This window comes from Uloborus diversus, chromosome 1 (assembly GCF_026930045.1).
Source record: "Uloborus diversus isolate 005 chromosome 1, Udiv.v.3.1, whole genome shotgun sequence".
In the NCBI taxonomy this organism is placed as follows: domain Eukaryota; kingdom Metazoa; phylum Arthropoda; class Arachnida; order Araneae; family Uloboridae; genus Uloborus; species Uloborus diversus.
In genome coordinates, this window is record NC_072731.1 from 12,487,833 (window position 1) to 12,504,877 (window position 17,045).

The following is a 17,045-nucleotide window of genomic DNA, read 5'->3' on the forward strand; positions in this document are numbered from 1 at the left end:
TCGACTACCCTTGCTCAAATGCATATACAGTAAAACCTGTAAAGTTGACCACCCTTGTAAGTTGACCACCTGTCTATGTTGACCGCTTTTGTCAGGAACAGAACTAGCCCAATCTCATATAATGAAGGAAAACCTCTGTAACTTGACCACCTCTCCATCTTGATCACCTGTCTATTTTGACCACTAATGTACGCCAAATTTTGTCTGGAGTATTGTAAAAAACCCTTTGTAAGTTGACCACTTGGTTTATTTTTTTAAACTTTCTTCAGCATATTATTTTATTTTATTATTTATTTATTTGTTTGTTATAATAATTTTTTTTTTTTTGATAACTTTCAAAGAATGTTTTTAATGCTTTGATGACATACTAGCATTTTACTAACTAAACAGCAGCATAAAGCTTATGCTGCTCTTTATTCTCCAAACTTGTTTTTCATTTGTTGTTCTATTTGAGATAGCTTTTTGTACTCTGTTCTATGAAAACAGGTGTCAGTAGAAAAGTTCAGTCTTTTCTTTCAGTTGCAATATGTTGTGGCAACACAGGAATTCTGCTAAAAAGAGCAGGCCCTGATCTATACATTTTGCGCCCCCCCTGCAACAAAATATGTAGTTCCCCTCCCTTGTGACCAGCAGTGTCTATTTGTAAAACGAATAAGCCTTAGTGCTAGTTTTTTTTTTTTTTCTTCAATTTCTAGAGCCGTTAGCTCCTTTAAGGACGCGGGCTCCTTGCACTGCGGGTACGCAGATTTGGGCCTGCTAATGAGTAATGAGTAAAGTTACATGTTTCTGGTGCAAGGGATTAAGAGATGGGACATTTTAATTTCGCCTTTATGAAATGGGAGAGTCGAGCTAGTTGCTTTTTGTGCTATAAGTTTTACATAAAAAGGCTTTAAAAAGAAAGTTAGTGGAACTTGAGATTAATAAAAAGTATGGAATATTAAAAGTAATTGAAAATGGAGAAAGCCAGAAAATTAGCTGGCATATACGGAATTTCTAAAACTACAGTGTCTAATATAGTTAAAAACAAAAAATAACAAAAGTATTTGAATAGTATTTTTAATTATTGTTTCACTTTCAATAATGTTAAACAAATAAAGTGCAGTTGAACAGAAAGGTGAATTCCTCAAAAAAAAAAAAAATGAATACGTGGTGCAAGAAATGACAAAAAATTTAAAAAAAACATTACCGCCCTTTATAAGTTGAACACCTGTCTAAGTTGACTGCCAAAGTACTGCACCGCGAGTGGTCAACTTACACAGGTTTCACTGTATTAAGTTTCTAAATGGAAAAACAAAAAATATTTCAAAGAAATATTTGAAAAATTTAGTTAAAAATTTAATATATTCCCTCAAAAAAAGTTAATTTTCATAATTGAATAAAGTTAAAAAGCGTGAAAATAAAAATAAAACCGAGTACAGTCGACTCCCGCTACAACGCGATCCGACTTACGCGAAATGTCTATAACGCGAATTTTTCACGAGTAACAAATTTTAGAGCTAACTTTAATTTTTTGCCCACAACACGAATTATTTTGGAAGGAAGTATCAGCTCCGTTATTGGCGACTAAATACTGATTTCGTGAATGTTATTGCATTCCTTTCAGCATCACTGACAGTCAAAGTTCCCACACCAAACTAGTCTAGTGTAGTGTTCCCGCTAGGCCGTTTTTGAAGGGCGCAGCGCCCTGCCCATTTCCATATCAGCAGAACGCGCCCTGCCTTTCTTTTAGATTGCGAAATGCGCCCCGCCCTTTTCAAAAATAAGTTTTTGTTGTTCAAAAATTAGTCTGTGTTTTTAAAAAGATGCCTCAACCATCGTTTCGACCTGCCACGATATCGGGGCAATTTTATTTGTAAAGCGATCGGCTGCAAAAACGCCCATGCCTTAGTCTTGTTCCCAGAATTTCACCATGAAAACGGCCCCATAAACAAAAGAAGCAAATACCTAGGCAAAGAGGGGATGAGATTCTCAGAATTCAAACAGGCTTATCAGTAGGAAACAAAGACATGTTCTTCCTTCTACTGAGGGTGGGTTTTTGAAAGGTTGTGGGAAGGAGTAGGGTCCTCTGGGAAAAGAGAGATCTTTGTTTCATTCCTTCCCATCCTTGATCTTCTGAGAATCAACAATGAGAGAGGGAATAGGACATTTTCCTAACATTTCAGCCCTTTGTGCCCGTTTTTCGTTTGCACGTGGAAATTAGGCTTAGCTAATTTTAGCGCATTGGTAGTGATTGTGTAACAATCTTTTCACATCTGTTTCTGGGAAGTTAACTTTCTGATTGTTTCCTAAGAAGAGCATAGTACAAAGCTCACTGGGCTAAAATGCAAGGGTATTTTTTTAATATCTTGGATTTTTAACCCCCATCCCCAGCGCCCTCCCCATCTAAAAAAACCGTTTGAAATGGAAACATATTGCATTGACAGGGAGTTCTTGCAACTTGCTACCACTACATTTTTGAAGCACTGCATACAGTATTTTAAGTTATTTATTCTATTTGAAATGTAATATTTAAAAAAGGAGAATTTACACTCATCACGATTTTGATGTCTACTAAAATACTTAATGGCACAATGCCATTACTAAGCAGTTTCTTTTGTAGGAAGGGGAGATCAGTAATTAAATACTGTTCTTAAATTGAAATTCAAAGGGTTTTGAAATGCCTAGAATTTTTTTTACTCTTATAGGTATTTAAAATTATGGCCTGAAAAGTGTTGAAAAACACCCAAAGCCAAGTTTTAGCATTAGCTAAATGTTCCTATGGAGTGTGGAAGCTTAGCTTAGTTGGCATTTGTGTGTGTGGGGGGGGTGAGCTATCCCTATTCTGAAGACAAGTGCGTTTTTTGGATGAAACCATATTTAATACTAAAGTCAGTGGTGACGGCGATCAAGGGTGGTGGAGGGGGGGGGGGGGGTCATGGTGCAGACTAGACTGTTTCAATTTTTGCAAGGTGTTTTAAGTGTTATTTCTCCTCTTAATTTTTTTGGGGGTATGGGGGGGGGGCGTTCAGTACTTTTTGAGTGATGCATCATTGGTCTTGGTTGCGTGACACCGCGTTGAAATAGTGCCCTTTTTTTTAAAAAGTGCCCCTTTCAAAGGCCAGCACCCTGCCCTTTTTTTTTCCTAGAGTGAACACTAGTCTAGTGCATTAAAAAACCACTCAGCATCTTTCATTTATTTTTTTTTCATTTTAAAAACAAAAGTTGTTAAAATATAAATGGCACCTTAGTGTCACCTTCATCTAAAGTTTGTGAAGTTAAGAAAAAGAAGGTGTCTGATAAAAAATAAAAAATGCTAAAATTCTCGATATGCTTGAACAACTACAAACTCCGATGGTAGCGCAAGAAAAAGTATGAGTGAATCTTCCATACGTACAATTAGAAGTCAAAATTAAAAGATATCCGTAAAAGTTCAGAACTTAGTTTCAATGTTGAAGCTTGCAGAGCAGTCTTGAAAAGTAAATATTTTGAAAATGGAAGCTGCTCTTGTATTGTGGATTAATAAAGAGATCAGGAAGAGGAGATGTTGCCACATATTGAAACATTGTAAAGGCGAAGCAAACGTATTTAAAAATGTATAATTAGATAAGAATAACGATCTGATCATGGAGCATAAATCATCACTATCTTCATTTTTTGACTCTTAAATATTGTATTGTATCTACTGTAATATTATAGTTTTTCATTTTAATTTTACGTCTTTCATTCCCATTCTTCATTCATTTTGTTCATCTTAAAGTATTCCATGTTGAATTATAGTTTTTATTTTTTAAATACAGTAAAAGTTCAGTTCTTTATGCAAGAAACTGTAGTGTATAGTTGAGGAATTCTTTAGAGCAGTTTGAGGAGTGTTTATAAGTATTTGGTATGCCTTAAAAAATTTGTATGCATAAATTTTTCAACAACGCGAAATTCCGACTTACGCAAGGAGTCTTGCAACGCATCCCTCGCGTAAGTCGGGACTCGACTGTACTTTGTAACTATGAACGTTGTAACAATTTAAATTTGAAACTAGTAAAAAAATATAAATTTGCTAAAGAAAGGCTTTCGGTAGATAGCGAAAAATACAGAACGAATCTTCAATGTCATAAACAAATAACACTAGCTTTTTAAAAGTTTATTCATTTTGTTTTATTTGCTCACAAAAAAAAAAAAAAAAACGGAAGAAATGTTCATTTACAGAAAAATATATCATTCAAATAAGAGAATTAAATAACGTTCGGTAGATTATGTTAAAAAAACTTTCAAACTTTAAAGTAATTAAGATATTAACAGGATGCAAAAGGACTGAAATCTTGAAAAAATGAAACAAACTTTCCACAATGTTATATGTTACACATGTGTTATATGTTACAAAAAAAAATAGTTTTTATCTACATGCAAGTCAGTATTTCTCATCAACAATTTTCGTCAACAATTCAATAACTAAACGAAAATTTAACAAATATTAGCAAGGCAAAATTTCAACAAAAAAAAAATCCTCGAAATCTCTCTCAAAAAAAAAAAAAGTTTTCTAATTTGCTTCCCCCTTATTAATAAAATATACTTTAAACAAATATTGACACCGTCGGATTTAATTTTATGCTGAAGGAATAATGTTTTTAATACTAACTATCACAGACAGGGGGAAATGCCGGACTCTCATTTTTCATATAATTGATTGTGCAAAACTTAGAACTCATTTTTGAAATAATGACTGCAAAATGGCTACAAAAAATTAAAGCAAAATTTAATCGATATTAATTCAGAATGCAAGTAACAAAAATGGTAACTGCAAACACTAGCAGTTTATCAAAATTCTCCATCTAAAATCAAAACCTACATAACAAAGATCTAATTGGGAGGGTGCGGGGGGAATCATATTCTGTTTTAAATATTTTATTTTCGTTTTTTTTTTTTTTTTTTTATAACATTTAATTCCCCCCCAAAAAAAAACTCGGCAAATTATTTCACCTTTTTCTGAAAGTATGGAGTGGACCTCCACGAGTTTCCGATTTTTTCTCTGAAAGCAGAAGGATAAGACATTTACAAGAGTATATCTGATATTTAAGTAATTAAAATAATACAAACTTTTCGCACTCAAATGGCCTATTTGTGGAAAATCATGTGGCCGTGCTTACGGTAATAGCCGATACATTGCCAATATGCCAATAGTAATTTTCCTGAATCTATCATGAATTTCCCCAAGTTTTTCCAGTTATCCAGTAGTATTCCAAGATAGCCTTAAGAAACTTAAAATTCTCTTCAGTTTTTAGAGTGAATGACCACCTTGGGAAAGTTTGAAGTGTGGTGTGATAAAGAGGTTTGACTTTATTACTTTTAGCTTGTATTTTACTAATAGAAAAATTTCGTGCAGGAAAAAAAAATGTATCCAAAAATAAAAAATTTAAACAACAAATCTTACAAACCTTCAGCTATAGCACCTAATGCTAATATGCCTGATTCTTTAATCTCCCAATCCTGATGGAATAAAGTTTCTTTCAATATAGGTAACAAAACTACAAGTAGATCCTCATGGAATACACTAGCTAGTACATCTAAAGCAGCAGCAGAACACTTTCCTATACGAAAAAAAAAATCAAGCACTTTTTCAATTTTTCTTTTTTTTTTAATTTCACTTCAAGCAACTACACCGTCCATTACTGATTAATTCAAATTATTACATCGGAAGGAACAATCAATAACTTAAAAATTCAAATGGTATTTTGACTTGAGTATACGACTCATTACAAGGAAAATTGGCCGGGTAAAAAAAATATAATCTTCAAATAACACATTTAAAGCAAAAGTATATTTTTCAGTTTTTGATAGAAAATGAACTAAAATTAGGCTCAAACAAGACACAAAATTGCTAATGGCTCAGGAATTCCTACTCTGAAATCTAAATACAAAAATTTGGTTTACAATGATTTACATTTAAAACTGATTTTAAATTTTAATTTTATTTTGCAGAAATGATTGAACATTAGTTTTTCTTCAAACTTATGTTAATTTGGTAACTATTTTATTGTCTTGATTTGGACTAATGCTATTTGAAAAATAGTTCCTAAATATCTATAAGACATTGTTTTATAAATGAAAATAAAGGTATTCATTAAGCTTTAAATTATTAGTTTATTTACTCACAATTATCAAACGACAACAAGTGAATAAACAAAGTATCTAAAATATTTAATCAGGCGAGATATTTTTCTACATTTCAAAACCACTCGAAACAGATTACTAGAGTAAAAAACTTACTCAAATTCCAATCAGATAAAGATGAATCATCATCCAGTCCATCATCTGACTCAGTGTCATTCTATATTTAAAAAAAAAATTAAAAATTGTAAATGTTTGCCAAATTAAAATGCAGCATTTGTTTCATCTTTAATTAAACATGTGGTAAAATGATAATATGAATGGACGCAAATGTTTTAGTATTGGTATACGGAAAGGTAAAAGACAGTATATGCAGAAATGGGTTCGAGATACTTAAAGGCAGGCATTCTGGAATAGATGGCAAAAATGCAAAAAAAAAAAAAAAAAACATTAGCAGATACTGTCCTTTAAATTTTTAGAGTAGAAATATACTATTCAATTTCTAAATTTTGAAACAAGATCAAAGTGCCGAAAATATGAGATAGACTTGTAAGAAAGAAAAAAGATATCTGCCAGCAAACGTTTGCACTAACAGTATTTTTGCAGGTAACACAGTTCAAGTTTAAGAATTAATTAGTCAGTTGCATTCACTATTTAACAACAGTAGCACACACTACTTCGGTACCAAAGTTCAGTTTATGTTATGACCTTTGTCCCATAGCGCCCAAACCAGCACAGATTTATTCGAGAAGGCAATAACATGAAGGGATAAACTGTGAAGGTTCAGCTTTTAAGAGAACGTTAAGCTCTATATTACAGTCTCAACACCACCAGATGTCACATGTCTTATTTTGCTAACTATAGAAATCATAATGATACCAAGAGTAAGGGTTCGCCGATATATATCATGATATATCTCATGATATATATCCAATATTTATTTTGAAAATATCATGATATTTTGATAACCAGATGTCACATGTTTTTTTATTTTGTTAACTTCAGACATCATAAAGATACCAAGAGTCAGGGTTCGCAAATATATATCATGAATGAATGCAATTAAGTTATTCTCTTTCTTAAAAATTATTTTGAAAACTGTCCTTGAACAGTATATCTATATCAGTGGTGCAGCATGAGGAGAGAAGGGGATTTAACATCTGTAGAACTTTACTTTTAACACTTTCAATCCTAATACGGTATATTATTTACTTAAAGGAAGTTATAAGCAAAGCCTCCCCCCCCCCCACATCCCGAAAGTAAATTTTGACTGTGCAAGTAACAGATAGTACTTAGTGAGCTTCAATAGGGTTTTCTACAAAACTGGTGGGCCGCACAACTAAAAAGGTAGGGAACCGCTGTTCTATAGAATTATATTCTTATAAGTTATAAACTCAATTATTTGTTACTCAATTCAGTAGGGATGACAGTATAGGTAAATTCTTACCTCTGCATTATCATCCATATGCTTTTGACTATGCGTTTTTGATTTATGAAACCTTGGTCGTATGTCTTCTTCTCTGTCTGGAATCATTTCATCCTGCTCCACATCACCCTAGTTGAAAATTGTACAGACAATTTGAATAAAAACATTTCAAATCAAATACTTCAAAACATTTAATCAATAAGAATTGCTAATTCAACTAACTTGAGAATGATTGTTTAACATTAAATACAAAAATTTATACAAGATTAACCTCTGAACGGGGGGGGGGGGGGGGGGAGAGATTACAGAAAACTTAAATGAAAATTGATTCTGAATGGAAAAGTCATGCAAAACTTACTTTGAGCAAAATAATGTCAAGCTCAGAGTATTTCATGCCTCTCACTAAGGTTGGAATGAGTCTTTGCAAATGAGGAGACAAGGCTTCTTTACAGATAGGTTCATCCGCTAACGACAACCAGAACTCACAGGCTTCCAATGCAACGCCTTCATCTAAGTCTTGTGTTCTCATTAACATATACTGTTCAAAATAAATAAAATAATTATAATCAATATATAACAGACAATATCTAAAATATCGCCAAGTAAGTGAAAAAAAATATTTGAAACTTTTAAGAAAAAGTGAAAGGCGAGATGAAGGAGTTGTTTAGCACAACATTTTTGAAAAACTTTATTTTGATAAACAAATGAAATAAATCAATTACATACAGTTTCTGAAATCAAAACATACATGTTTTCAACAAAATCTGTAGCAAAACACTAAGTTAGCCACTTATTTGGAATATAGTAAACCTATAAACAATCATTTTAAAACACATTCAAAAATATTTTTAGCTTGTTCCTAAGGGACATAAATGACCTGAAGTCTTAAAAACGTGGTCCAAAAAAAGGGATCTTTATTTGAATTCTTTAAGGTTATGGTTGACAACATGGTTGTACCAGACACTGATGAAAAATGAGAAATCTTATGCGCCAGGAAAATATTTTATGTGCAGGACCAAATTATTTCTCAGTTTTAAAGGAAAATTCAGTGAAACATTGCTTTTAAAAAAATTTGTTCAGAAAGAAAAAGAACTAGCCTTCAAGTTAGCCCTAAAATATTCTTTTAGTCACCCGGGTGACCTGAAATTTGTCAGAAGTGGACATTTTCCTCCTACTAAAAAAATAGTAAAGAAAATAAATTAATAATTAACAAATCATGTTCATACAGTTGAAACTAACTTAAAAATGAGTGTAAAATAAATCTCTAGTGTTTTTTTGACATCAGCAACGAAAACTTCTAAAAAGAAGAAGCACTAGTGAAAAAGTCTTTTTTAGACATTTCTGCATTTAAGTTTCCTAGTGCCCAAAAATCATTTTAAGTAATATTTCTTGTAAAAATGTAAATAATACTACGCAAATAAATAACAGGATAATCAGTTTTCAAAACTTATTTTTGCTTACTTCTATAATATGATGCATATGTGGTATCAATCTGTCCATTCGAACTTCCAATAGCATAACAAGAGCTCGGCAAACATTTTTTCGAACCTCTGGATCTTCATCAGAAGCCAAATGAAATAAATTCTGAATTATGAAGAAAAAATGCATCAGTATTTTTATTTATTTATTATTTTTTTTTTAAGTCAAAATTATTTCGAACAAGAGGTAAAGTTACAGTTGCATATAAAATGTTTACGCAGTTTTAAATACTGTAAATATGAAAAAGTACTTTTAACACTAACTAGTACAGAATAAAACATTGCTCTTTAAATTCTCCTTTTAAAATGTTCCTTCACATTAGCAATAGGAATTCTCCAATCTAAAAGTGTCTAAGAGAGGCAGCTAAAATGCATGTTTTTTCTAAATGTGAGGCACATTGTTTAGCTTAGTTAAATTTCTAATTTCTATAATCTTTTGCTTTTGACAATTATGAAAAATCACAAAAATATGTACGTGATTATAAATTTATTTGCTAAACTTAATTAAATATATCAAAAATTATACTTAGTATTTACTAAATTTAATATATCATATAATAAATTAAATTTCAAATACCTCTAAAAATGCATCAATATGCAGCATCAGTACTTGTGTCCTATTTATAATAAATTGATTAACACAAGCTATAGCATGAGAACGAATTTTAGGACTAGTATGCCTAAAAAATTGTAAAAACTTTGGTATTAAAATATTTAAAGGCCTATTTAAAGCATCTGAGTCCAAGAATTCAGCAGAATCTTCACAAATTTTTTGAAGAGCTCCAAAAGAACCCTGAAATAAGAATAAATGAATTACAAACCAAAACAAATATTTTTAAAGAAGCAGTAAATTATATGAATTCAAATGTAAGAAAAACAAATATTGATACAAAAATACAGTATATCATATTAATCTATTATCAATTGTTAGAGGACAAATACAAAATCAATGCCATAAGCACACAAAGTACAAAAATAATAATAATTTTATCTGCTATCCAAGTCTGCTATCTATCAAATAATTTATAATTGCTAAAACTCTTTCTTTTGTGTCTTTTCATCGCTCCATCCTATCTCTACTCAAAGCTCATATTTGAACAAACGCAATGCAGTTTCAATCAAGAAGTGAAACGGGGAGAAATAGCAGAAAGATTGCTGAGAGATGGGCAGAAAAATCCTTTCAGAAAAGGGGAGTGAATACAATAGGGATGAGCAACTGCAAGCAGTAAGTCACGACTGCGATGGATGGAGCTGTGACTGTTGTCTCAAACTCTATGTGATGATAGGCAATTTTTACATTGAAAAAAAAACCCCTATACTTCCGGTTTTTGAGAAGAATTTCAAAATTCCATGCATTTTCCCTGTTTTTTAGACGATTTTTAAATTTCCTATATTTTCCCGGGTTTTTTTCAGGTTTCCCGGTGGTGTGGCAACCCTGTATGCATTATCTTAGTTGATATACCTTATGATTTTCTTTTCAGATTACTTTTAGGAATACACTTTTTTCAGTAAACTTTTACTCCAACTTCAATGCGTAATATCAATTACAAATTTGTAACATTAAAAACCAATGTCTTGCCTTTCATGTTTTTTAGATACTATTGAAAACAAAATGTATAAGTTTACACTAGAATACTTCCAAAAAAGTAACAAAGTAGACTGTTTTCGCTTTAAAAATGTTTAAAACCAAACAGCACAAATAGAATTAGAAATAAACTGAGCAGGGATAAAAGTTACCTCACAAACATTGTAGTCTTCAGAGTCGAGTAAATGGCATAAACGTGGCAGTAAATCGACCCAATTTGTAAGCTCGCCTTTTGATGCTATAGTAGTAATAAGAATTCCAATAGTAGCTCGTATAAGAGGAGACGGATCACCGACACTATTCAAGCACTCCGACTTTATAAACTCTGTCACTTCAGGAGGAAATTGATGAAAATGTGCTTTGACATTATTTTTCAGTATCAACCCACTCAATGAGCGAGTTGGTTCATCTGGAAGAAAAGAAAAATTTTATTGTTTAAAAATGCAATGCAAATACATTTTCTTTCATGGCCTAGAAATAAAGAAATTGGAATGTAGTTTTCAGAAATTTTGAAGCAGTGAAAAAACTTATTGGATTTTTAAATTACTTTATGTATTATTGTATATTAGTTATAACTATTTAATATTTCTGTTAAAATTCAATCATTATTTCTATCATTAATGTGCATGTCAATATTACCTCATTTCCTCCCAGAAACCTTTGTGGTTCATCAAGCGCAGAGCTGGCTCTTTTTGTATGAGTAGCATACCCCTTTTTTGGGGGAAATCATTGTTAGTTTCGATGTAAACTCAAGTGGTGTTACAATTTGGTGCACACTTGACGATATATCGCCAGTCTTTTGGTCGCCAAGTTTTGTCGCTAACTTGGCAATTTTTTTTTTTTAAATCTGGTTTCAATTTGGTCACTGTTGGTGATATTTTGAGAGTAAACTATTGAATCACATTAAAATTACCAATATTGGGAAAATGATCTTTAAATTAGAGTAAAAGGAAGTCATGTGAGGCACACATCAGCTCGTTCATTCACATATCATAAAAACTAAATATAGTAGAGCACCGTTTTATACGTTTTTATCAATTATACGTGTTTCAAATTGGTCCGTGCAGAGTCTAATACACATTGGCGTATACCTATTATACGTTTTTTTATTTTGAAAATTAAAAGTAATGAGTTTTGCTGGGTATTTTTTCAATTTTTAAGAAGTTTGCTTTTTAGTTGAAAGATATATTTTTTGAAAACATATTTTTAAAAAAAATTATTTGCACTTAAAAATTGGAAAATTTATTTTTAAAAAGATATTAAAAACTCCATAAGAATGAACTTTTAAGTGGTAGAATGGAGGATTCGTCTGAAAAGCAGGAGTTTCTTGACAAAATTGGGAGAATGGTGATTCGAGCATTCAGTGTCAATCATTTTGTCAGTTTTTAGCATCTTGTTAGGGTACTTGAAAGGTTTCTTTGATCTACTGACTGAGATAGGCCTACACACATGGAAATCAAGGAACATCCAAATCTTGAAGGGGTAATTTTAATTATAAGCTATTAGAATGGGAAGATCCATTTTTCTGCACAAATTCTTTCAAAAAAAATTGATGAATTTGTTTCACTGACCAGGGAAAACAGATCAATCTTTAGGATCAGCAGTAAAAGAAAACTTAAGGGAATGAATTTACAGAATAAAAAATAAGAAATTTTTAAAGAGATTATAGCAAAATTCATGAGTTTTAAGGGCCTTCTTCTTAAAAAGCAAGAGTTTATAAGGAGTTTGTAAAGAGCATAAGAGCCCTGTAGTCGATTCTGTTTTAAAATAATGTTTTGCAAACACAAGCAAATTATTTTAATTGCATAATGCTTAAATAATGTAAAGTAAAATACCTTCTGAAGTTAGCTTTGTTAATACAAATATCAGATAATTGTTGAAGTCCGGATATTTATTGAGTTCTTCCAGTTTCTGCAATATGTTAAGGTTAAAATAGAACAATGACCAAAGAAATGTAATATTACTACAGTATATTTAACATAATTTCATCACATTAAAAGTACAAATTATTGCAACATTAATAATTGTCCTTCGCTAAAAGTGATATAACTAAATAATTTTCTCTGGACATAAATCAGAAGTAAATCAAAATAGTACATTACAATATTTAAGTTATCAACAGGAATTCAAATTTTATAAATAAAAATTTTGAAGGAGGATTTGCATTCATCAGTGTAGAAGTTCATCAGGGTCAGCCCTCGTGATGATGCCTAACGTAAAATTTTAAACCAGGTTTTGTGATTTTTTAAATTTTTTTTAAATAAAAAAAGTTTAATTTTTTTATTATTTTTTGATTTAAATCTGATTTTTTTTATTTAAATAAGATTTTTTTTTAAATCTTCAAAAATGTGTAGATATTACTTTACCTTTATAAACACAGTATTTAATACAATAAATAAATCCATTCAGCTTACATTTAAAATTAAGAAAAATCTTTTAATTATTCAGTAAAATTTTAAAGATTTATAAGTATGTTATAATGCTTTAACAAGATGTGATATTGTTTTATGCTTTGATTAAAGGAAAGGTTTCCATCATCACGTACGTTGTTAGTGTAAAATAACATATTGAACAATTTTCTTTTGTTCTAGAATTTTTTTTTTTTTTTTTTTGTAGAACTTTTCTCAACTATATTAGTCATAGTGTATCAGGGTTCGTGATTTTTTAAATTTTTTTAAGAAATCAAAAGTTGAATTTTTTATTTAACTCAGATTTTTTTTATTTTTTTTTTTTAATCTTCAAAACTTTGTGGATAATAATTACTTTACAAATTATTAACATAATATATTTCATATAGAAGATCTGTCAATATTTTGAAAAAACTAGGGTTTCATTTATAAAGACACAGGAATGATATGAAAAAATATTGGACTTTAAATTTGAATTCAGTTAAGCGTTTGTACATAAACTTCAACTGATCTTACTTTTTAATTTATACTTTAAACTAGTTTACAATCAATTGTTTATACACATGTTCATGTATGTTATTTTTATATTTAAATATTAATTGAATGGAAAAAATTTATATAATTATTTGTTTTCAAACTTCAAATTTTTAACTAAAAACTTCTAGTTTACTGATAAAGTGGACAAAATGACCTTTTGTCCGGGACGGTTTTTTCCGGGGTGGACAAAATAAGACAACCCCGGGAGGAAGTCTTGCTTTTGGAGTTTTCTGCAATATTTAGGGATGAGGTGTGCACCCCTGAATCTTTAAGCGACAGCAACATGAAAGTCCTTCACACAATATATATATCAAAGAGGGGTGTTTCTAGATCCAGAACTGAGATTTACAAAACATACGAAAATCACAGCAAACAAAAGTCTAAAGAAATTGAACATCCTCTGCAAACTCTGCGGCACCAACTGGGGCTCAAGATCATCAACGTTAAAAAGTACCTACTGCACCGTCATCAGGCCAGTACTCTAGTACTGTTGCCCCATTTGGGCACATGCATCCGAATCTGCCAAAGAAACTTTAGACTCAGTCCAATATAGAGCTTCCAAAATCATCATTGGTGCAGTATCCTCTGCTAATAACACCAAGGCTGAACTCGAAAGTGGTCTTGTTTCCCTCGAGAACAGACGGAAACTTGCTACTGTAAAGTTCACAAATAAAATCAGAAGCCACAATAAAGATCACATTGCCCACAGAGCCTTCAACGCTTGGACAGGCACATCAAGGCTTCAGAGATCATCAACGCTGCAGTTAGACAGGGATATCAGAAGAGCCATTGGTCTTGCCCATTCCTCCCTGGACATAACTCAAGAACCACTCTCTACTTTTAGACCTCCTAAGAGTATTAAAATCAATACCTACCTACTTGAACCATGCTCTAAGACGGAACCAAATCAAATGTTATTACAGAAAGGCGAAGATACTATTCGTTCACTTGCAAAAGAAAACAGTGTATTAATCTACACAGATGGTTCCTCTGACATTGACTGTAATAGAGGTGGTGCAGGAATCTCCATCATTTATCCCTCAGAAAATAATGTCAAGCTTAAAATACCCACTGGCCAAATCGCCTCAAACTCTACTAGCGAACTTGTTGCTATTAAAGAGGCTCTTGCTCATTGTCTTTCTTCCCCTACTCCTGAAGACCTAATAGAAGAAATCGTGATTTTTTCCGACTCAAAATCAGCACTTGAAGCCATACGTAACGGTATGACAAGACTGACACAAGAAATTAATTTTTTTCTCCACTCACTCAAGACAACCTGCATTCTCCAGTGGATCCCAGCTCATGTCGGAATCGAGGGAAATGAGTGTGCAAATGCCCTTGCAAAGGAGGCACGTGACCAAGACCAACCACTAACAGTCACCTTCAAAAACGTTAATGCTGCAGCCAGGCGAAGGATCTATAATCAGCTTTTCAGCAAGGCAACAATCCCTGACCTCCACTGCCCAAGAAACCTCTCTTCTACAATAGCTAGGCTACGTACTGGACATTTCAAGGGCATGAAGATTCTACCAAATAATATTAAATCCTATCCCATCTGCAAGCACTGTCCCTTTCCACAACTAACCCCGGACCATGTCTTTAATTGCCAGGCCATTATTCGCTCCCTCCTCCAACTTGGAACACCACCACATGAAATCCTTTACAGTCATCGGGCTCCAGAATTAGCGGATCTTGTTTTTAAGACTTTTGGAGCCATTTAAACCTTTCGCACTCTGCACTTCTTTGGACACGACAACAACAACAACATCAAAGAGGGGAATTTTACCAGGACTGTAGAGTATGAGTTTTGGGGGTAAAGGAATCCGAGTCTGGACTCAAGAGGCGAAGGTTTAAAATTTTAAGTGTTAGGTTTGGAGTCCAATTCTGTCATTTTCCATCAAAGTCTGCAACTTTGCTTTAAATCTGCAACATTCATACCAAATAATCGTCATAGGTTATTTTAAAAGACTACAGAATATATTTTTAGACGGGTATCGTATCCACCTAGGGAGGGGGGGTCATGGCACAGACTATGTCATTGAAACTTTTAGCGGAAAGGTGTTTTGAAAGAATTTTTATTTCGTGGGCTCTTTGAGTATTGGGGGGGGGGGGAGTCACCATTGCTCTTGAGGTGGGGCAATGGAAACACCTATTCTAGAATTAACTATAAACATTACAACGGGCCACATGATCAGTTGGTCTAAGATTTTGTTAAGTTTGCGATTCTTTTCCAATTACGCTACTGGAAATTCGATTCAACATGATGGATATCTGGTGCTGTGGCTGAATCAAATGTAAAAGATTTAAAAATCTGTCCATCAGGAAGGATAGTTACCAGATAGCAAATGCAGCTTTATCAACTGTAAAATGTCCATTTTTATTAAATTGTGCTGATATTTTTTCATGACAATTTTTTTTTAAATGCTTGTACAAAACTGTCTGAACTAACTGAAACACGCCTACAAAATCATTACACAGTACACACATGCAAGTCTATTAACTAAATCCGAGCAAATTTACAATTTAAAATTATGAACACAACGCATTTGGAATCAAGATTACTAGCTGTATACTTAGATCATTTGTTTTTCATAATAATCATAATAAAAAACTTAGCATAAAATAAATTCCATGCTACTTAGAGTGTGAGGAGCTTTTCTTCTTTCTGCGTAAATAACAAATACCCTACTCACTAGATTTTCGGTTCACTACGCAACTAAGATAAGCAGCTTAAAAAATATATGCTTCGAATCGTTGTTTAGAACAAAAGAATTTTGTATGTAGCTTATTCAAAACTTTTATTTACTTCGAAAAAAGATGGATTCATAAGACTTAAAAACCTCCATTTCTTTATTGATAAGGTGATAATTAGCAACGCAACACAAATAGGCTTAACAGATTAAATACGGAAACATTTCCTTTTTTATGAACTAAGGTTTGAATTATGATAAAAGGATACTTGTTGAACAGCTCTCTGTGTCGCAGTATCAGGAGACTGAGACTCTTTCAAAAGTTTTAAAATTTCCCTTAAACCTTCCTCTTGAGGCTGCCATGCCAGAGCCATGTTCTCTCGCATTTTGTAACGCACAGCACCGGCTAAAGAGTTTTCAAAGTCAGTGCTTCAGAACTTTTATTCAATGTAAACACCCAACAATTGTTAACACAACTTTCAATCTTTAAACTTCATCATAAAATTATTTCCAACTAGTCATTTTCAACATAAACGGTCTTTCTGGGTCTTTCGCACCATCAGCATCAACTTCATACTGCAACAAAAAACAACTTCAGTTTTCTTCCCAAGCTCTCTGCAAGGCTTTACCTCAAAAATATTAAATACTGCATTCTGTGGCAGAAAAAACTACAAGTCAATAATTAGTTAAATTATTGAAACCAGTTTTTCTCCCCTTTTTTGGTAACTCTTTTTATTTAGTTATTAAATTTAAAATAGTTTACAGTTGGAGGGGGGGGGTGATATGTAAAAAAAACATATTTATTTGGAAGTTCGTTTAGATATAAACTTAGCAATGATGTTT

At 32.2% G+C, this 17,045-nt stretch overlaps 1 protein-coding gene across 2 annotated transcripts in view; it reads right to left on the minus strand.

Moving 5' to 3' along the window:
• Positions 1 to 16,782, minus strand: part of LOC129227945 (transportin-1-like) — a 90,616-nt gene extending 73,834 nt beyond the window's left edge. The window contains exons 1-9 of one of the 2 annotated variants that reach the window (XM_054862571.1): positions 16,472 to 16,782; positions 12,403 to 12,478; positions 10,720 to 10,976; positions 9,560 to 9,775; positions 8,966 to 9,088; positions 7,863 to 8,042; positions 7,526 to 7,633; positions 6,238 to 6,298; positions 5,406 to 5,558 (exon numbers count right to left, since the gene is read on the minus strand). In XM_054862571.1, the coding sequence (XP_054718546.1) occupies positions 5,406 to 5,558; positions 6,238 to 6,298; positions 7,526 to 7,633; positions 7,863 to 8,042; positions 8,966 to 9,088; positions 9,560 to 9,775; positions 10,720 to 10,976; positions 12,403 to 12,478; positions 16,472 to 16,588 (1,291 nt within the window). In that variant the 5' untranslated portion in view covers positions 16,589 to 16,782. The remainder of the gene's footprint in view (positions 1 to 5,405; positions 5,559 to 6,237; positions 6,299 to 7,525; positions 7,634 to 7,862; positions 8,043 to 8,965; positions 9,089 to 9,559; positions 9,776 to 10,719; positions 10,977 to 12,402; positions 12,479 to 16,471) is intronic. The other variant, XM_054862577.1, reaches the window with a different exon arrangement.
• Positions 16,783 to 17,045: the final 263 nt, after the last annotated feature.